The sequence below is a fragment of the Cetorhinus maximus genome, chromosome 20 (assembly GCF_964194155.1).
Source record: "Cetorhinus maximus chromosome 20, sCetMax3.hap1.1, whole genome shotgun sequence".
In the NCBI taxonomy this organism is placed as follows: domain Eukaryota; kingdom Metazoa; phylum Chordata; class Chondrichthyes; order Lamniformes; family Cetorhinidae; genus Cetorhinus; species Cetorhinus maximus.
The window spans coordinates 76870278-76893221 of NC_135898.1; the positions used below are offsets into that span (position 1 = coordinate 76870278).

General features: G+C 40.6%; 1 protein-coding gene across 8 annotated transcripts in view; it reads right to left on the reverse strand.

The window, feature by feature from the left end:
- The window catches only part of cpeb3 (cytoplasmic polyadenylation element binding protein 3), a 120605-nt gene that overhangs the window by 16284 nt on the left and 81377 nt on the right, over positions 1 to 22944 (reverse strand). For all 8 annotated transcript variants that reach the window (XM_078564947.1, XM_078564945.1, XM_078564944.1 and 5 more), the window contains 3 exons: positions 13049 to 13167; positions 12179 to 12293; positions 5095 to 5276 (listed from right to left, as the gene is read on the reverse strand). In XM_078564947.1, the coding sequence (XP_078421073.1) occupies positions 5095 to 5276; positions 12179 to 12293; positions 13049 to 13167 (416 nt within the window). The remainder of the gene's footprint in view (positions 1 to 5094; positions 5277 to 12178; positions 12294 to 13048; positions 13168 to 22944) is intronic.

Genomic DNA, 22944 nt, shown 5'->3' on the forward strand with positions numbered 1-22944 from the left:
CATTAACATTGTGCAGATTTGTAAAAAAAAAAAATGAACACACTTGGAAATTGATAAAACAAAACAATAAAACAGAGCTCTAGCTGCCTTCTGCATACTTTGATTACAGCAAACTACATATAAACCTCCATAAAGGGATGGAAGGAACATTAGGGTACATGAAGAACAAGTAATGTTAAGGAAGTTGGTTTCTGACAATGTTGCATAACATTACACAGAGACTACAGCACAGAAACAGGCTATTCAACCAAATGGTCAATGTCAGTGCTTATGCTCCAAGCGAGCTTCTTCCCACCTTACTTCATTTAAGCATATTGGCATAACCTTCTATTCCTTTCTCTCTCTTGTACTTATCTAGCTTCCCTTTAACTTGCAAATAAACAGATGCATTTAAGATCTTGTAAACAAATTGATAAACACCAGTAGTTATTTCAGATCTCTTGACTATTTTTGCACAGAAAGGTTTCGAAATCAAATGCATTTAAAATACTTTGTCTTAAATTAGAGTGGGTTCATGCAGGCTTAAAATTCTCCTTACAGTCATATGTTGCAACCACTGAGACAAAGAGAAGTGTGTGTTAATGAGCCAGACACTGATGATGTGTTTCTACAAGGACCAGGGGAGATAATTAATTTGTTCTCACATCTCATCTAAATTTATTTAGTTTAGAGTTTGACAAAAGATCATTGACCTGAAATGTTAATTCTGTTTCTCTCTGCACAGAAGCTACTTGGCCTGCTAAGTATTTCCAGCATTTTCTGTTGATTATTGCTGTTACTTTCAAACAGGCTGCCTGTAAAATAAAAACAAAAAGCTAAAAGCTACTGCGGATGCTGGAAATCCAAAACAAAAACAGAATTACCTGGAAAAACTCAGCAGGTCTGGCAGCATCGGTGGAGAAGAAAACAGTTGACGTTTATGAGGACTCGAAACGTCAACTGTTTTCTTCTCCACCGATGCTGCCAGACCTGCTGAGTTTTTCCAGGTAATTCTGTTTTTGCCTGTAAAATAAAGCAGTTTCATGATGCATATCTAGTCTTGTCTCATTGAAGTGCTCACAGTCTGCGCACTGAAAGATCAGAGAAGCGGGCATGTAAACATCAGTTCGGGTCATGAGGATCCTTACATCCCTGGGTTATCTTATCGTTCAATTAGACATAGGACAGTATGAGCACACCCCTGTATGCAACGCAGGGAACTGGTTATGGGAATAAATTGAGCTGTTGAACAAGGAGAAAAGTTAAGCACTTGCCTGAATAACGTAATAACTAATATACCAAAGAATTATAATTTCAAGCTGCTTTAAAATTCAATTCAAACATGACTGTGAGAACTTGTGTTCATCAATACCATCATACTTGTTTAAATGTACGCTCAATAGCTCTGGCTGAAGGAAAATATTGAGAGAGACCTCAGAGGCAACTTTCCAGAATACAGAAAGATTCTGTTTTACAAACATATGTAATTTATTCAGCCAGTAGATAGTAGATCAGCTCCCAGCCATGGTCTCTGTTGTAATCATGGAACTTTCTGGAATACATGGAGTGTTTCTTCATTGGTGATGCCTTTGAAGGCGAGGAAATCTCTTAAGATAGATCTCCATATGGGTAAAAAAATTATTTTTATACTTATTTTAAATAAATACAGGGTAGTTTTTTGAATTTATCTATAAGCAATTTCAATGAAAAAGTCTACTGTGATAGATTAATTAAAAATTCTACTCCTGTAACATCAAATAAGCAGTAATGTTTATTTGAAAGGGAAAAATTAATTGGTGAATTATTGGTATTAAATTAAAATGAACTAGACTAAAGCCCTGTAGAATGTAAATGAAATACATAATCTCAATTCTGTAATAATCTTCACAAGCAAAAAAACCTACATACATTACATAATATGTATAAGTATTAATTTATTTTTCAGAAATCTCTGCTTTCAGATAGAATAGTCATTTTTCTATGAAGTTTTATCAACTAGAGAGTACTACCTGCATTAAGTGTGTATTCTTAAATGTAATTGAAAGACACCCTCAGCAGAACAGACAATCAATTGTTCGTATGCTTCAGCAATTTGAGACCTACATCTTACATCAACAAACAAATTTTGCTTTAGGTTGCATACAAAGATATCAGCTGTGGCCCAGTTGGTGGCACTCTTGCCTCTGAATCAGAAGGCTGTGGTTCAAATCCCACTCCAAAGACTTGAGCACATAATCTAGAATGACACATCAGTGGAGTACTGAGAGGGTACTACACTGTGCTTTGTCTTTTGGGTTAGATGTTAAACTAAAGCCAGGTCTTCCCCCTCAGGTAAATGCAAACAATCCCTTGGCATTGTTGAGGTTATTTTCAAGATAAACAGAGTCCTCCCTGATGTCCTGGTCAATAATCCCTCAACCAACATCACAAACAGTTGATCTGGTCATTTATTTCATTGCTGTTTGTGAGACATGGTTTGTGCTCAAATTGGTTGCCATGATTCCTACACTTCAAAAGCACTTCATTTACTCTAAATTGCTTTGGGACATCTGATGAGATGAATAAATGCAAATATTTATTTGTTTCTTTTCTTTTATGTATCTCTGTATCTATTAATGTGTTGACCATATATAATTCATTCTATACTGAAGGCAAACCCACTAATTTCCACTTCAATCAACCTGGTCTGGTTCTGTAAATAACTTTGCTACTGACCTTCATTATGAAAAGGATGGAGAGATTTTTTAACATTTGCTATTTAAAATAAAACTATAAAGTAAAATACAAAAGCTTTGCTTTTACCACAGAAACATTAATTAAGAGAAAATAAATTCATAGCATATTTTAGGAAAATATTGTATTGAAGAGTAATGAGTTTTGAAAGAACCTACAAAGACATGGGATGACAAATACAATTGGACACGAGGCTGGTTGAGGTGGAGTGTAGAGAACTTAATGTGCCAATGGTCTGCTCTAGCCCTGGATTTTTTTTTTCCTATGTAAACAAGAGATTTCATTTGAGATGAAATGGCCATCATTTGCGGGACAATTAATGTGTGTCATTCAATGGAAAATAAATAAGCTCGAAGACAGGACTTACTACGGAAAAAAGGTGCACTTGTGGTCTTGGAGACTGTCCTTGTATATTTTTCCATCTCAAATTTCCAAGCATTATAAATCATCGACATTTAATCAAAGTAGCAGCATCAGACCAGCTGCTGGTGCAAGTGGCAGAACAACAACATAAAGAAAACAACCTCAGCAAACCAACATAGTAATGAGGTTCTGACAGATTCTACCTAATATTATTTATTTATGAGGAGGAATTGATAAATCCATAAACCATTAATTAACTGAAGTGAAAACAAAAGCAGTAAAGTTAATTGTTGCTTCATTATACGATATGCCCGGCTGCACACAAATACAAACTCATTGTTCAAATGAAAGATGGCTGTGTTCATCACTTAAGGGTCTCTCACACTTGAGAAGAACCCAAACATTTCTCAACAACAATTTAGATTTATATAGTGCCTTTAATGTAATAAAACATCCCAAGGTGCTTCACTGGGGCATTATAAAACGAAATACAAGACCGAGTCACATAGGGAGATATTAATTCAGGAGACAACATTTGGCCAAAGAGGTAGGTTTTAATGAGTGTCTCAAAGGAAGAAAGCTTGGTAGAGAGGTTTAGGGAGGGTGGTGCAGAGTTTAGGTCCTGGGCAACCGAAGGCAGGGCCACTAATGGTAGAGCAATTATAAATCGGGAATGCACAAGAGGTCAGAATTAGAGGAGCGCATATATCTTAGAGGTTTGTGGGGCTGGAGGAGATTACAGAAATAGGGAGGGGCGAGACCATGGAAGGGTTTCAAAATAAGGATGAGGATTTAAAATCAAGGCATCGCTTGAGCAGGAGCCACAGTAGGTCAACGAGCACAGGGAGATAGGACTTGAGAGTTAAGACATGGGCAGCAGAGTTTTAAATGACCTCAAGTTCATGGAGCATAGAATGTGGGAGACCAGCCAAGAGCGTATTGAAATTGTTGAGCCTAGAGGTAATGAAGGTATGAAAAGGTTTCAGCAGCAGAGAAGCTAAGTCAGGTGATGCTACAGAGTTGGAAATAGGCGGTGTTAGCGATGCCACAAATATGCGGTCAGAAGCTCATCTCAGGTCAAATTTAGTATCAAGGTTACAGACAGTCTGGTTCAGCCTTAGACAGTTGCCAGTGAGGGATGGGGTCAGTGGCCAGGGAATATCATTTGTAACGGGGACCAAAGATAATGGCTTTTGTCTTCAAAGTAAAGAGCAAATTTTTGCTCATCTAGTACAGGATATCGAAATTAAAGAGAAAAATATAGACTGGATTAAGGAAGAGAGGGTAAAAGAAAAGACAAAAAAAAGTTGTTTGACAGTAATTAAGGCTCATCACACCTTTAAAATGAGTACTTAGACTGAAATAAAGCCCTAACTTTCTGTGGCGAGTTTAGTCCACATCTACAAACTATTCCAATACATGTTACAGCAAGATGCCATTGTCACACAGCTAATGGAGGAGCAGTGCATCTCAGACAACTTTCGGACTTGTGTGTTTAACAGCTCATCTGTGCGTGTCTGAAGTTGTCAGAATTCTGCATTAGTAAAGGTGAATGCTGTTACTCTCACTTGTTATTTTTTTTTTATACAGTAAATGCTGGTACAATGTTCCTGTGCTCATAAGAATGAGTCCTCTGTCTTACCATGATCCACAACACAGGAAATTAGTGTATAGATAAAAATATTAAGTCCTAGGTCTAAAATTATCAAGTTCGTCAGATGAGGAGCATATTTAGATTATTTTCGCAGGGCAATAAAACAGACATCCTTACCAGAAATCTCGCTAACAGATACCATTGCATTAAAAAAAATCAGCGGATCGCAATATTTACCAAGGTGACACTGATAACATTTACCTGCAGAAACGTGCAGTAATGTAACTCAATCGCTCCAGGTTTCCACTATTAAAGGCTTTGTTTAGAAATTCATCTCGAACTGATGCAAATTACAACAGACCCAAATCACCTTTCTGTCTACAGTGTTGTCCCTCAATCAGCTGACACTGCAACAACTCACTCACCCGTTTATCAATGTCTCCATGCTGGAGCTGTACAAAGCGAGCACTGATAGCAGCAATGTAGCTCTGCTGATTGGAGAAAGCCACTCTGCCAGCACCCTTTGGGTACTTCAGCTCAGGATCTGTATCAATGCCAGCGTAGCAGACCCCTCCATACAGCCGATCCATGATCATAGCCAATTCAACTGCAAGAAAAAACAAAATCCTAAGCTTACAAGACAATTTCACCATCTTTTCCCCATGATTTAATAATACTGTTCTCCTAATTCACAACTACTACAAAAGGATCTACAATTAAATTCATAATTATAATCCTCCCATTCCTTTAATACACCTAAGTACTTCCTTTCATTATACGTTTCCTTCAGATAGGTTATAATTGATGAACGTCTGCTAAAGTGAAATTGAAAACAAAATGCGATACAAAACCAAAATAGTCCTCAAAAAAAACCTTGCTTGTTCTTAAATAGTTTCGAGAAAGTGGCTGAGCATCCAAAAATTTACAGGTTTAAGTTCAAGGTACAGGGCTGCTTCACTCCATTTGGGACCATTTAGTCATGCCTCAACTGGGACACTGTCTGCAATACAACAAAAGTAACATCAACATCCTTCACATGAGGAGTCAAATTTTATTCTCAGTCTTGTTTGTTCTTTGCATTTGTCTTCCCTAGGGATGTGAGTTCTTCCAGTCTCAGCTGGGTGATGGAAATATAAAAAAAAGGTGAGTGGAAAAATATTTGGTTAGGAACTATGTCCCATTCTATCCAAACAAGTATCCTGAAAAATTGACGTAGTAGCAGATAAAGAGGATTCACGGAGATGGCTGCAGACTATACTATTTTCACTAGTTTCCTGAATGACTGCAACAACATGAGTATAGACATTAAATACAAGTGAAATTTAGGAAATGGGGGACAGAGGGAAAGAGAAGGGAGAATAAAAATAACTCCAGCTACCAATTACTTTCTTTTTGTAATCTAGATGGCATTTGGATTTTGCAAACTGCTCACCCTTCATTATAAAATTAAAAAAGTTATTCTAGTCTTATGAAACTGACAATATCTGTGTGCAATGCTTTGATTTTTGAATCAGTATTTGGGAAATCCAGATTTTAAAAAAAATCATGTCAAACCTGCTCAACAATTCAAAACAAAGCTCACTTAAATGTGGATTTTATACAACAGTTACATCTCTAAACCCAATATTGCCTTTATTAGGAAACACGGTATTTTCCTCTCTACATTTGTAAACATGTTTCTAAAACTAGCACTCCATTTACAAAGTGACAAATGCCTAGCACAGGGAAAATAGCTGGTTTGCCTTGTTGGGAATGGAAAACAAAAACAAGATTTTTATGTTCAGCATTACATAAAATGACTTGTTTACAATAGAATGACATACTTTTAGATTTGAATTGTGCGCTTCCACGAGTATAGACATATTTTAAGTAAACGTTGCTATTGCAGAATGTGTCATTCTCTATATTAAAAAAACTTTGAGAAACTAAAAGGTAAATATTCATTATTCCTGTGCAGAGGGCTATTTCAAATTTGGCATCCGCTTCCAATGGAGACTATTTTTTATCTCAAACTGTGAGGGAGCAGATCTGTCCTCGTGGTGTTGAGTAAGAAGCTGGGGCAGGGAGGGCAGCTGATATCAACACTTGATTGTTTTTCATCAGAGCAAATGCTGCTGGTCCCAGGACAGCACGGTAGCATTTCGCCCCACCCCTCTCTCCTCACCCCCCGGGACCAAAGTAATATTGGGCCAGTTCTTTCTTGTAAATGTGAATGGTGCTGTGGGGGCGAGATGATTCTGGATGCGTGCAGTAAAAAATTTCTCTTCGCAAATTACGATGAGGGCTGGCATTCAATTCCCAATGACACAAACTGGCCCCTGTAAAATTGTATTGAAGTTCTCGCAGCTTCTTTTATTTGCATGATATAAATACGCAACTCTTCCAGGAAACATTTTTAGGTTGAAAGCAGAGATATAACAGGCTACAAAATGCCATAAAATGCAAATATTGTGCCAAAATGTAAAGTTTTCATGGGTGATGCTGGTGAGGGTGAGGGAGGGAAACTGCCTTGTTCTCAGACTCCCTCACATCCCCCAGTCTCAAAATAAATATCATTGGCATTATTCTCCCCCTTTAATAATTTCTAAGTTCACCCCTACCTCAAACAGCGCTCGTGGATCTCCAGTTATTTTTCTTGCAATAAAAGTGATTGAATTTAAGAGTAATTTGTTTTAATCTTTGGCCTCCATTTACCTGTCACTATCTCTTACCCTTCCATTCCCCCTCTGTCACTATCCTTTCCACCCCCTCCCTTTCCCCCTCCATCGCTATTCCTTAATTCCCCCCTCTCACTCTATTCCCTCTGTCACTCTTCCTTCCCCTTACCATTCCCCCCTCAGTCTCTCTCTCCCCTATTCATCTCTGGAAAAAGAACTGTACAAACTAACCAAAAAAAAAACTGGTAAATAGGACCATAGAAAGGTTAAGGCCATTCAGTCCATTGTGTCTGCACTGGCCATAATGAGAGAAACAAAACACTAGCCGCTCATTTTTAATCCCATTCTAGCACCCAGTCTGTAGCCTTGCAGGTTACAGCACTTCAGATGCAGATCTAGGTAACTTGAGCGTTTCAACCTCAACCACCAATTTAGGCAGTGAATCTCAGGCGCCCACCGCCCTCTGGGTGAAAAAGTTTTTCCTGATGTTCCCTCTAATCCTTCTGCTAATCACCTTAAATCTATGCCCCCTGGTAATTGACCCCTTAGCTAGGGGAAACAGATCTTTCCTGTCCACCCTATCTAGGACCCTCAATTTTGTACACCTCAATTAGGTCACACCTCAGCCTCCTCTGTTCTAAGGAAAACAACCCTTGCCTATCCAATCTGTAAAATAAGGTTTGTAGGACATATACTGCAATCTGTATTTTGCCACTTAGACTTGGCTCTGGGATTTGCAATCACTCATATACTTATGGCTTATTAATGTAACCTCTCACAGCTCCTTTTGAATATTTATTGCTCAAAAATGAATGGTTCAGGCTATGATCCTGGTGACTGCCTCCACCATGGGTGCACAAAATTCATAATAGTTTTCAAAGTTGAAGAATACAACAGGAATATACAACTCAACCCAAGGAAAGATTACATTTATATCCAACATTAAAATTTGTACACCATTAAAATTCTAAATATGGGAATCTTAGTGTACTTAAGTAAAACTTTAACTCTGCAAGTGTGTTCCCATTTTATTTCCAAAATTTGGTAAGTGTCATGGCAGAAATTATCCAATAAATCCAAATAATATATTCACACCAGGGGCCATCCTCTCCATTTCAAAAGAGCGGCTGTAAGCTGTTTTGAAGAAAATAAACCTTTATACAAGACAATTATGACAGAAGGGTCCTTTGAGAAAATATTATGCATGTTGTATTGTAGCAGACTATATTCACAAAATCACAGAATCACACAGTGCAGAAGAGGCCCTTCGGCCCATCGAGTCTGCATCAACACGTGAGAAACACCTGACCTACCTACCTAATCCCATCTACCAGCAATTGGCCCATTGCCTTGAATGTTATGACGTGCCAAGTGCTCATCCAGATACTTTTTAAAGGATGTGAGGCAACCCGCCTCCACCACCCTCCCAGGCAGTGCATTTCAGACCGTCACCACCCTCTTTGTGAAAAAGCTTTTTACACTCATCCCCCCTAAATCTCCTGCCCCTCACCTTGAACTTGTGTCCCCTCGTGACTGACCCTTCAACTACAGGGAACAGCTACTCCCTATCCACTCTGTCCATGCCCCTCATAATCTTGTACACCTCGATCAGGTCACCCCTCAGTCTTCTCTGCTCCAATGAAAACAACCCAAGTCTATCCAACCTCTCTTCATAACTTAAATGTTTCATCCCAGGCAACATTCTTGTGAATTTCCTCTGCACCCCCTCCAGTGCAATCACATCCTTCCTATAATGTGGAGACCAGAACTGCCCACAGTACTCCAGCTGTGGCCTCACCAAGGTTCCATACAACTCCAACATGGCCTCCCTACTTTTGTAATCTATGCCTCAATTGATAAAGGCAAGTGTCCCATATGCCTTTTTCACCACCCCACTAACATGCCCTCCGCCTTCAGAGATCTATGGGCACACACGCCAAGGTCCCTTTGTTCCTCAGAACTTCCTAGTGTCATGCCGTTCATTGAATACTTCCTTTTCAAATTACTCCTTCCAAAGTGTATCACCTCACTTTTCAGGGTTAAATTCCATCTGCCACTTATCCGCCCATTTGACCATCCCGTCTATATCTTCCTGTAGCCCAAGACACTCAACCTCACTGTTAACCACCCATCCAATCTTTGTGTCATCCACAAACTTACTAATCCTACCCCCCACATAGTCATCTATGTCGTTTATATAAATGACCAATAATAGGGGACCCAGCACAGATCCCTGTGGTACGCCACTGGACACGGGCTTCCAGTCACTAAAGCAGCCTTCTGTCTTCACCCTCTGTCTCCTACAACTAAGCCAATTTTGAATCCACCTTATCAAATTACCCTGTATCCCATGTGCATTTGCCTTCTTTATAAATCTCCCATGTGGGACCTTGTCAAAGGCTTTGCTGAAATCCATATAAACTACATCAACTGCACTACCCTCAGCTACACACTTGGTCACCTCCTCAAAAAATTCAATCAAATTTGTTAGGCATGACCTCCCTCTGACAAAGCTATGCTGACTATCCCTGATCAAACCTTGCCTCTCCAAGTGGAGATAGATTCTCTCCTTCAGAATTTTGTCCAAGAGTTTCCCTACCACTGATGTGAGACTCACTGGTCTGTAGTTCCCTGGCTTATCTCTACAACCCTTCTTAAATAGCGGAACCAGATTAGCTGTTCTCCAGTCCTCTGGCACCTCCCCCGTGGCCAGAGAGAAATTAAAGATTTGGGTCAGAGCCCCTGCGATCTCCTCCCTTGCCTCCCTCAGCAGTATGGGACACAAATCATCCGGACCTGGAGATTTGTCCACTTTTAAGCCTTCCAAAACCTCCAATACCTTGTCACTCCCAATATCAATTTGCTCAAGAACCTCAGTCTCTCTCCCCGAGTGCCATACCTTCATCCTCATTCTCTTGGGTGAAGACGGATGTGAAGTATTCGTTCAACGCTCTACCGATGCCCTCTGGCTCCACCCATAGATTGCCTCCTTGGTCCCTAATGGGCCCTACTCTTTCCCTTGTTATCCTCTTCCCATTGATATACTCATAGAAAATCTTGGGATTTTCCCTACTTTTACCAGCCAGAGCTTTCTCATATCCCCTCTTTGCTCTCCTAATTGCTTTCTTAAGCTCCATCCTGCACTTTGTGTACTCTACTAATGCCTCCACTGATTTCCTCCCCTTGTACCTGCTAAAAGCCTCTCTTTTCCTTCTCATCGTATCCTGAATATCTTTGGTCATCCATGGTTCTCTGGGCTTATTACTCCTTCTTATCACCCAAGAGGTAACATGTTGAGCCTGTACCCTCCCCATTTTCTTTTTGAACACCCCCCCACTGCTCTTCTGCAGATTTCCCCACAAGTAACTGTTCCCAATCTACCTTGGCCAGATCCTGCCTTATTTTACTAAAATCCGCTCTCGCCCAATCCAAAACATTTTTTTGCAACTTGGTCTATTTCTTTGTCCATAACAAGCTTATATATTGTTTGGGAATAAGCACTAAATACAGCTTACACTGTAACTTAAACCTTTGTGCCTCAAGGCTGTATGCATCCAACAAAATATCAACATTACCATAGAACCATAGAAAAGTTACAGCACAGAAGGAGGCCATTCAGCCCATCCTGTCCATGCCAGCCGGAGGACACCCAGGTGCCCTTTCTAATCCCACCTTCCTGCACCCGGCAGCTTACAGCACTTTAGGTGCAGATCCAGGTACTTTTTAAAAGAGTTTAAAGTTTCTGCCTCTACCACCAACTTGGGCAGCGAATTCTAGACACCCACTACCCTCTGCATAAAAAGTTCTTCCTCATGTCCCCCCTACACCTTCTGCCACTTATCTTGAATCTATGTCCTCTGGTTCTAGAATTCTCCATCAAGGGAAACAATTTTATTCTGTCCACTCTATCTATTCCCCTCATAATTTTGTACACCTCAATCAAGACAACTCTCAGCCTTCTTTGTTCTAAGGAAAATAACCCCAACCTATCCAATCTCTCCTCTTGGCTACTCTTTTCTAACCCTGGCAACATTCTTGTAAACCTCCTCTGCACACTCTCCAAAGCTATTACATCCTTCCTGTAATGCAGTGACCAGAACTGCACACAATACTCCAGTTGTGGCCTCACCAGTGTTTTATACAATTCCAACATTATATCCTTACTTTTATATTCTATACCTCTGCCAATGAAGGAGAGCATTCCAATATGCCTTCTTTACAACCTTGTCTACTTGAACTGCCTTCAGGGACCTGTGTACTTGTACGCCAAGATCTCTCACTTCATCTACCCCTCTTAGTATATTCCTATTTATTTTGTAATCCCTGTAACTGTTTGACCTCCCTAAATGTATGACCTCACACTTCTCTATGTTAAAATCCACCTGCCACTTTACCGCCCACTCCACCAATCAATCCATCTATATCGTTTTGGAGATTATGGCTATCCTCTACACTATCCACTACTCGGACAATCTTTGTGTCATCTGCAAATTTCCCAATCGTGCCCCCCACGTTCACGTCTAAATAGTTAACATATAACACATTAGTATGTATATTATGTGCAATGAGCCTCAGAAATAAAACAGAATGCTGGAAATACTCAGCAGGTCAGGCAGCATCTGTGAAGAGAAAAAGTAGTCAATGTTTTAGGTCCTTGACCTTTCATCAGAACTCAGTCTCAGAAATAATTTACCCTGCCTATAAATCAGTCAAAATGCCTTCATATAGTTGAACTCAGCACTAGGAATTCCAGTCAGACAAACAAACCAGTTTTGGGATTTGGAATTATATTTTACATTCTCAACATGTCAGCAAAACCTGTTCACTGAGGACTCACTCCATTTTCACTCACCAGCTCGAAGAGGTCTGGGAACTCCTCCCACAAAGATAGTCTTCCTGGGATCCAGAGGTTGAGAACCATCCATCACAAAATCACTATCACTCAGGTTCCATGGTCGAATTTGCACCTTTAAAGAAACAAGATTTTGCTGAATGAATTTTGGAAGAAAGCATTTTTTTTTTTTTTAAAATAAAAAAGCCAAGCATCTTAAGCAAACATGGTTATGTTGTAGGAACAGGTTCCAATTTTAATTTATAGCATTTAATTTGTAAATGATGCAGTCAGTCAGTCAGTCAGCACAGGACAAAGTTTGCCTCATCATTTTTAAAAAATGAGCATAATACAATTATTTTCATGAGAACATACATGGACATTGTTTAAAATTGCTAGATTGGCTTTACTACAAAACTCCACAGGACAAAAATGTCACAAAACTGCTGGGTAGGACTGAAAATCAGCAATCATTGTGTACCTCCTTTTATTTTGCAGAAAGCCAGGGATTAGGACACAATTAGTCAACAAAAAAAAAAGCTGATACAGCGATCACCTACAGGGAACAAATACCAGGCTGCTTTATATTTGCTTATTGCTCTGAAAGCTACAAACAAAGACTTAATTATGCAGCTCGCCATTTATTAACTAATTTCCAAGACCCAATCTTTAGATTTTTTACTAAAAATAAAAGATCCATCAGTAAATAGATAATCAAAATGATACAGCATGTATTTGCATTCATCGAGGGTGGGGTAGAGTGGTGGTGGGGGGGGTGGGGGCATGGTGGGGAAGGAGCTGAAGCCAGCTGAATAATTCCCAGGTTAGGTGGCTCATGAAATGACAAAAGAGAACAGATGGCGAGCAGGAACAAGCTGGAGATCCATTTACCGGTTTGTCCTTGATAGTGGGGCTTGAAACACACAGGTATAGCTTTCCATCCTCTTCAATACACGCATCTATCAGAGCTTGCACAGAGCTTTCTTCTTGAAATAGAAGGAAGGCATAACCTGTGAGGAGGGTTAAAAAATTACAAGAGAAAAAAAATAAATCTGCTTCAGAAGGCAAGTAAAAATTGCAATAATTTACATTTATAAAATGTCTAACATAATATCTCATCCCAAGGTGCTTCAGAGAAATCCAAACTTGAGGGTTGCAGAATGAAGAAGGAGTCAGCTAATAGCACAATCCAACAGAACGGCTTTCAAATGACTTTCTAAATAACAGGAGAGTATCAGGGAAAAGAGGGCATAAAGAGGGTGGGACCAAAATAAAAAAAAAGCTTGCCCTCCAAGTCATGAATACCAGGAGGTGAGGAATGCACAAGAAGCTCGTGGAGGATATAGGTTAGGTTATAGGTTATGATGCAGAGCTGGTCAAATAAGGCAAGGCTGTAGACACATCTATAAATGAAGACAAGGGCAAAAAGCCAGTGAAGGTTAGCAAGGACAATATGATGGGTGAATTAGACACAAGTGTGGATGAGGCTAATCGGAATGGTATTTTAAATCATTAGAGTTTGTATAGAGAGGCAATCTAGAGGTGACTGCACAGAAGTCTAACCTAAGAAGTCCTGTCATTGCAAACAAAGGGCTAACCCACTGGGTGCATTCTCAATTATTTTAAATGTAAAGTTTGGATTCATAGGAATTAAACAGATGAACAGCTCTATAAATTTTAGTGGATGCTTGAAATTGTTTTAGAAGATCCTGTGAAAGAAGGTAAATTATTTAATTGAAAAATCAGTTTTCAAATCACACAAATATATATGAGACAGGACATCTAACTCATCGTTCCATGAATAAGTAAAGCAGTACAGCTAGTCAAGATTTGAATTGCCCTGAACTAAATTTTCAACTGCTAGACTATCAAAGGAAGGATTTATCTTTAATTAATTCTTTCATGGGATGTGGGTGTTACTGCCAAGGCCAGCATTTGTTGCCCATTCCTAATTGCCCTTGCTCAGCATTTCAGAAAGCAGTTAAGAGTCAATCACATTACTATGAGTCTGCAGTCATATATAGGCCAGACTGGGTAAGGACAGCAGAATTCCATCCCTCAAGGGTATTAGTGAACCAGATGGGTTTTTAATGATATCAATGATGGTTTCATGGTCACCATTATTAAAACTTGCTTTGAATTCCAGATTTATTAACTGAATTTAAATTCCACCAGCTGCTGTGGTGGGATTTGAATCTATGACCCCCTGAGCATTAGCCTGGATCCCTGGATTACAAGTCCAGTGACATTGCCATTATTGGGCTCGAACATTGGAGATGGAATATAATGTGAATAAGTGTGAAGTTATTCACTTTGGTAGAAAAAACAGGAAGGCAGAATATTTCTTAAATGGTGAGAGGTTGGGAAGTGCAGATCTCCAAAGGGACCTTGGTGTCCTTGTTCATGAGTCACTAAAAGTTAGCATGCAGGTGCAGCAAGCAGTTAGGAAGGCAAATGGTATGTATGTTGGCTTTCATCACTAGGGGATTTGAGTACAGACGTAAAGATGGCTTGCTGCAGTTGTATAGCGCCTTGGTGAGACCTCACCTGGAGTATTGTATACAGTTTTGGTCCCCTTCTCTAAGGAGGGATATACTTGCCATAGGAGGGAGTGTAATGGAGGTTCACCAGGTTAATCCCTGGAATGGCGTGATTGTTTTACGGAGAGAGATTAGGAAGATTGAGTCTGTATTTCCTAGAGTTTCGAAGAATGAGGGATGGCCTCATTGAAACTTAGAAAATTCTGACAGTGTGAGATAGGGTAGATGTAGATAATATGTTTCCCATGGTTGGGGGGTCTAAAACCAGGGGACAAAGTCTCAGAATAAGGGGTAGGCATTTTAAGACTGAGATGAGGAGGAATTTCTTCACTCAAGAGGGTGGTGAATCTTTGGAATTCTCTACCCCAGAGGGCTGTGGAAGCTCAATCATTGAACATGTTCAAAACAGAGTTCAATAGAATTCGGGAGACATTATGGATATGGAGAAAGCACAGGAATGTGGTGTTGAGGTAGATGATCAGCCATGATCTACTGAATGGTGGAGAAGTCTCAATGGGCCGAATGGCCTTCTCCTGTTCCGGTATCCTATTATACCACCATCTCCCCCCACCAACTGCAGAGCTCTATCTCATTCCATCAGCAAATATCAATAGATAATTCAATGAAACGCCAAGGGAGGCAGGGAGCTGGAAAGCAGAAAAATGTGGCTCTGTATCAGGTGTAGGTTCATTGTGGTAACACCGACTTTAGCTTTAGCAGCTGGGCCAACCTTTCTGCAAGCAAACTAGTGAACTTCATTCTTCTGCAAACGGCAACTTCCATGCTGGTTCCACAAACTTTTACCCTTGCTCATGCTTTAAATGAAACACAACAAGAAAAAGGAAAGGAGGCAGCAACAGAGGAGGATGTGTCCAGCCCTCAGCTACAGGTCATTGCCTCACCTATTCAATCATTTGCCATCGAGGGGGATAATGGAGCTGAGAATATAAGAAATAGGACCTGGAGTAGACCATGTGGGCCCTCGAGCCTGTTCGACCATTCAACAAGATCATTGCCGATCTTCTACCTCAAGTCCACCTTCCCATACAATACCTGTATCTCTTAATTCCCTTTTTACCCAAAAACCTATTGCCCTTTGTCTTGAATACAAGAATCCACACCGCTCTGGAATAGAGAATCTCAAGATTTACAATCCTTTGAGTGAAGAAATTTCTCATCTCAATCCTAAATGGTCAACTCCTTATTCTGAAACTATGACCCAGCGCTCCCCAGCCAGTGGCAACATTTCCTCAGCATCTATCCTGTTAAGCCCCAAGAATTTTATGTTTCAACAAGATCACCCTTCATTCTGAACTCTAGGGAAAATAGGCCTACTGAATCTCTCTTCATAGGACAATCTCCTCATTCCAGGCACCAGTCTACGAACCTTTGTTGCACTCCCTCTAGAGCAAGTACTTCCTTCCTTAGGCAAGGAGACCAAAGCTGCACACAGTGCTTCAGGTGTGGCCTATGTAACTGTAAGAAGATTTCTTTTGTGCTCCAGTCCCTTTGCAACAAAAGTGAACATACCATTTGCCTTCCTAATTGCTTGTTGCATCTGCATGTTAATTTTGTGAGTTACCTACAAGAACACATGAGTCCCTCTGAACACAGGACATATGAAATAGAAGCAGGAGCAGGCCTGAAGACAAACATTTTTCTGTACCTCACCATTCAAAAAATATCCTGTTTTATTTATTGTTCCTACCAAAGTGGATAACTTCACACTTTGTGACATTGGGCAGAATCTTCCTGTCGGGGTTTTGGGGGCAGGGCCCGCTCGCTGACGGGAAAACGATGCGGGAGGAACCCCCGACGTCATCCCTGTCCATTTAAATATTGAGGAAGGTGGGCGGACAGCGAAATCAGCTGTTTGCCCACCGACCAGTCAATGGTCAATTAAGGCCTTTGACAGGATAATTAAGCTCGTTAAATGCCCTGCCCGTCCAACCTTAAGGTTGGCGGGCAGGCCAGGAGCCCCAGTGGGCTTCTGATAATACACGAAACCTCATCTGCTGGCGGGATGATGTTTCATGTCCGTTTTTAAAAACTTCAATAAAGTTTGTGTGCTTCTTATTAACATGTCCCAATTTGTGTGACATTGTCACATGAGGGGAACATGTTAATAATTTTAATATTTTTCTATTTTTAAAGATTATTATACTGTCAGTAATCTCCCTGAGACAGCACTTAGTCTCAGGGAGATGTGCGCTCTTTCGCACGCATGTGCGAAAGAGCACACTTTGACAGATGGGGAATCTCCCCCCCCCTGCACAGGAAGCGCTTCCTGACGGGCAGGCCACTGGGCGGGCCTTAATTGGCCCGCCCACTCAAAATGGCGACGGGCCCTGTTTCGGCGGCGGAGTTTGGCTGCCCACCCACCGCCGAGCCGGTGGGGCCCGCCCGCCCATCAAGGTAAAAATTCTGGTCATTGTATTCCATCTGCCATGTTCTTGCATCCAACCTGTTTATATTCCTATGCAACCTCTTTGTACCCTCCTTACTGCCTACTTTCCTATCCTGCTTTGTACCAACAGCAAACTTGGATACTTTACACTCAATTTCCTAATCCTAGTCATTAGTATGGATTGTAAATAGCTGAGGCCCAACTAGCGGTACCCTGCTAGTTATAGCCTGCCAATCCGAAAATATCGCATTTATTCCTACTCTCTAATTTCTGTCCACTAACCAATTCTCAGTCCATGCAAATATATTAGCCATAATCCCACGAGTGCTAATTTTATGTAATAACCTCTTATGTGGCTTCTCAAATACTTTTGAAAATCTAGGGGAAGGCGCTGCATAAGAGACAACTGAACAGAAATTATTAATCATGAGAAAGGATGGGGGGTGGTGTGGGAGAAGGGGTTATAACCAGCTGCGTTCTGGCAAACTTTGGTGCAAGACCACACAAATGTTCCAGTTAGGAGCAAGAAAAAGCCATCAGCCTATAATCCCTCTTATACTTCAGTTTTCTGGGCTAGCACACAACTACATCTTCAGCACAGAATATATTACTCCACCACCTTGTGTAGCAAATTACTCCAAATAGTTGATCATTCCAAGTAAAGAAAGTTGAACTTAATTTTAAATTTACTTCAAGCTAATTTAATTTCTCAGTGCCAACTGCACAACTTATTTGGAATTAAAATTCTGCTTTACCTTAATTATATTATTAAATACTCTAACTATCTTGATCAGATCACTCTTGTCTGCTTATCACTAGACTGTAGAGCTTGAGCTACACAAATCTTCACAACTCATTTCCTTGAAATTATTCTTACTCTTTTCTTCCCTCAATGTATGAACATGTTCTTTGTAGTAGAGACCACACTATTTTAGAGTTTCCAGCTGTGATCTGACCTGTGTATTAGAAAGGTGGAACATTACTTCTACAGTTGTGTATTCCACAGCTTTGGCTATATATCAGCAATCAATCCATTTTTAATTTCTTTGCCACGTTATCTAAATACTTAAGAGTGCAAAATTTAGTTAGTGTCCAAGGGAAATATATAGAATAGATAGAATGTGGCACCAATCAAAGTGTAACATACCCATCAGCCTCCTTCTGAATGTTGCCCCAAAGCACTCATCTGTGTCCTCTGCAGTAGAACTCAGGTGTGATCTTGCCCTCCAGGAAACTGGCACCTACAGTACCCTGCACCCTGCCCTGGCTGCTCGTGCTTGGTGACTCATCATGTGCACATCCTGCCTCTAAAATGCCCTCTGAAGTTCACGCAGTGTCAATATCTGGTGGCTGAGAGTGCGAGATTGAGTGATGGAGTTTCTTCACCATCACTATCTTATCCTTTCACCAACTGCTAGCCAGGCTGCAGTTCTTGGGTATCTGAAGGGAGAAAGACACACAGGTAGGGGCGTGATGACGCAAAGTGGGGGGGAGTTGGGGTGAATGCAAGAGGTGCATACTTGCACCATCTGCAGCTTATAAATAGAAGAGATTGTGGGATGGGGGGAAGTGGGATGTGAGGAGGAGGATTAGTTATGAGGATACAATCATCCTTTATGGTTTCAGCCCAACCACTGGCCACAACCTCAGCAATGACTGCTCAAACAATGGTTAGTTTTTTCCACAGGATAAAGACATGCAGCGTGCCTGCCCTCTGCCAGTTAGCACCTGCTGCCTCCAATTGTGTGTCACATTGTCTTGCAAGAGAGGAAAGTGTGTCAGTGAGTCGACACAACCTGTTTGTGTGATGTGGCTGCTATTGTTGAATAGCTCTCAGCTAATTGTGAGAGGGCCAACTGAAGCTATGAATATTAAGAATATTGACAAGAAATTGTTGGTGGGCAAGTGATGGGAGTGAGGTGAGTCAGAGGGTCGTGAGTCATTACAACTCTTCCTCAAAAGACGGTGGAAGCAAAGTCTTTGAATATTTTTTAAGACAGAGCTAGATAGATTCTTGATAAGCAGGGGGGTGAAAGGTTATTTGGGGTAAGCAGGAATGTGGAGTTGAGGTTACAATCAGATCAGCCATGATCTTATTGAATGGCAGGGCAGGTTCGTGGAGCCGAGTGGCCGACTCCTGCTCCTAATTAGTGTGCACATTTGATTTAGGAGCGTCTGAGTCTAGCGATGCAGTTGGTGGGATGCGACGTGTAGACACATTAATTGACTTTGACCAATTGAGAGGCAATTGAACTTCTTGTGACATTACATCCAGGTCACTGGGCTTGAGCTCTGGCATTGGCAGCCATGCCTATCTGGTCCATCACCTTCTTAAGAATTTCTCTGGAGGGCTTCCTACCCCCATGGATAGGACACATCTCTCCTCTGCATCTCCTCAGCTGTAGGTCGGCTTCCAGCATCTGCTGCAGCCACAATGCACCACCCCTTTTTTCTATTAATTCTTGCGATGAGCACCATGCTGCCCATCCCTAATTTCCCTCAAGGAGGTGGTGAGCCGTAGTGTAGGTACACCAGTGTACAGTGAAGCAATAACGATATATTTCCAAGTTAGGGTGATGCGTGGTTTGGCGTGAGACTTTGGGTTATTTGTATAACCCAAAATGAGAGTCTCTTTTTGTATTTATATTTACCTTTACACTCACTTGCAATGGATTTTGTGTTTGTACTTCCAAGTATCTCTATACCTATACACCTTTCATTGAGTTTAAACTCAAATTTCATGTCGCACCCTTAAAGGCATTATCTCGCACTTCTCCCTATTAATTTGCATCTGTCACTCATCTGCCCAGGCTGCTTGCCAATCTCTGCCTTCCTGAAGTTTTTCTCCCCCCACCCACCACCAATCATTAAAAGAGCTGCAGATTGGTTGCAAGTCATGCAGACTAACTTTAACAGGTACTTGCTTCTTAATGTTGGGTCATCCGCCGAGACATGCAACTACTCAACAGCACAGTGAGTGCTGGTTACAATCATGGTAATGAGCAGGGAGCATTCTGTTTGTGAGCTGCCTGCATTGGAAGCAACGGGTGTAGGTGAATTGCACATTGCGATTTCAGCGCACAATTTTCGGGCGTTACTGACTGTCACAGCCAATTTGATCAACTTGATTGTTTCTGTATTCAGATCATTTAACAGATTAGGAACAAGAGCACAAGCATTAACCCCTGTGGAGCTCCAGTCAACACTTTGCTCTAGTGTGACATTACATAATTATATAAGCTCACATACAAGTTGTCTCATATTGTCATATTGTTTAATTTGGCGACCAGAAACATGGTAATCATTTACTCTGACCTGTCTTTAAGGCCACAACTCAAGCTCTCTATGGTGAAGTAGTCTAAATAGAATCTGAGGTCAGTTAAGTCCTAGTAATCATTGTCGAAAGCTGCTTAGCTCTTCTGGTCATCACAGTGACTTTCCAGGTCACCTGAAAGCCAGTAACAATAGCAGGAGATATATACACTTTGTTCTTGTTTTTTGGAGTGGGGGGGAGAACTGCACAAAAAGATATAACATTTTATAACAAATCATAAATCATAACTGAACTGAAACTTTCCAGGCTTATAATAAATGGTCAGATACACGAAAATAAAAGTTAGATTCAGTTTAAAGTGCATTCCTCCCCAAGTGAACAGAGAAAATCATCGCCAGTCATGGGCTAGTCTACACACACAGGATGGCATAGAATACTAATTGTACACTAGCTTGATAATACTTCAGCTGACTCTTCTGCTTTTCCCAGTTTTCAATTATATAAATGACATTTGCAGAGAGAGACACCCTCCATTTGGACTATAAATAGTTTGTTGCAGAGTATCCAAGAGAAAGGAGGCGGGGAGGGGAGGCAGAACACACATTTAAAAATTCTAAATGAAGTGAAATATGGAAGACATCTGGATTTAGTAAGAATTCCTTATCCAACATATACCTTCTGTTCAAGTTTCATTCATATTAAACCAAATTTGCTGTTGATATGCACTAAATTGTCCAATATTCCTGACTTTAGTCACTGTGCAAATCAGGATTAACAAACTCAACAGACACTTCTGCTGAGGCAGTATTAAGCCCAAGTAATCAATAGAGATTTCTGCCTCGGCAAAATTTTAATAAACTCAAAAACTGTTTCAATTGTCAGCTTAAATGAGACCTAGGATACAGCTACACTAAACATTCCATAAAGTTAGTTATAAAAGTGAGTTCTCCAACATTTAAATCAAAGAATTTCCATTCCCTCAACAATACACAATTATATAAAATTATCTACTTCAAAAAAAGTTTGTATCTACTCAAATTCCACTCCTTAAACAGCCAACATTAAATCCATCTGATTGGATTGAGTTAAAAGCACATTTTTTTCTTGTTCAGCTGATTGACAATGTGTCAGTCATTGCGATTTACCCTATCAACTTCTATCCTTCTAAAAACTATGGCAAGTACTCTTCATATTTAACTTTTAAAGATTTCCATCTTTATGAACAAAATATTCATAATATTAATTTCTCAAATACATTAAATATTGAAAAAGTTCATTGTAAAACACTGTCTTCCTAAACATGTATTTTTGCCATTTGTGATTCACTGATGAGCAATTTGCTCTTTAATTGACTTTTAAAAAATCGCCTTTGTCAGTTAATCGGTGCCATGCACCACCCTGCCACTAGATGACATATAACCAGCCCAATCAGATTTCTGTCAATGGAAATCCTTGGAATCATCACTGATCAGTTTCAAATGGGCAACTACATAAATGCCAAGCTGCTAGAGCACATCAGAGGCTGGTTATTTCTTTGGTGACTGGCTTACCTCCTGACTCTTCAAAATTTCTCTACCTAGGCATGTCTGAAGTGTGATGGAATACTCTTCACTCATCTGAATAGTGCAGCTGCAACACACGGTCGAGGATGAAATGGTCCGCTTGATCAGCGCAACACCACTAGCTTAAAAATTCATCCCCTCCAGTGATGTATTGTAGCTGCAGTGTGTACCATCTGTGGGATACAGCACAGAATAGCTTCTTCAGCAACGCCTTCTGACCAGCAAACCTACCACTTAGGAGGACAAGGGCAGCATCATCTACAAGGTCGCTAAGTCACACAACATTCTGACTTGGATATAAATTGTCTTTCCTTCATTGTCACTGGGCCAAAATCCTGGTACTCTTTAACTAGCAGCATTGTGGGATCTTCAACACATGGATTGTACACGATGAAGAAGGTGGCCTATTATTACCATCTCAAAAGCAACTAGTGATGGGGATTCTGATCTTGCCAGCAACACTCCTATCTCAAGGTTTTGTAAAACTCTCTAATTAGTAATTAGAGTTTGCCCTCTCTCCTTTTGGGGCATTACCTTGCCTCCACACCTCTCAGATGTCTGAGGGAGACAGAGAACTTGCCTTACGGGGAAAACACAAGTGTGCATTACTGACCTTTTCATTAACTGGTACTTCACACTAGTTCACTAAAGCATAACGATAAGGAATCAGGTTATTCCATATGTAAAATCTTGGATAAGTCTGGTTCCAAAGGCATTTCATTTCTTTCCTTCCCCCTTCTAATTCTGAAACATCTGACACAAATTAATTAGTCTGATTTAAGACATTTTTGAAATCACTAGTTTCAAATGTGAAGCAGTTCCTAATTAATTAATACAATTAAAAAAAAAAATTCATCCATAGGATGATAGCATCGCTGGCTTGGCCAGCATTTATTGCCCATCCCTAATTACCCTCAAGGTGGTGGTGGTGAGTTGCCTTTTTGAACTGCTGCAGTCCATGTGCCATAGGTACACCCATAGTGCTGTCAGGGAGGGAGTTCCAG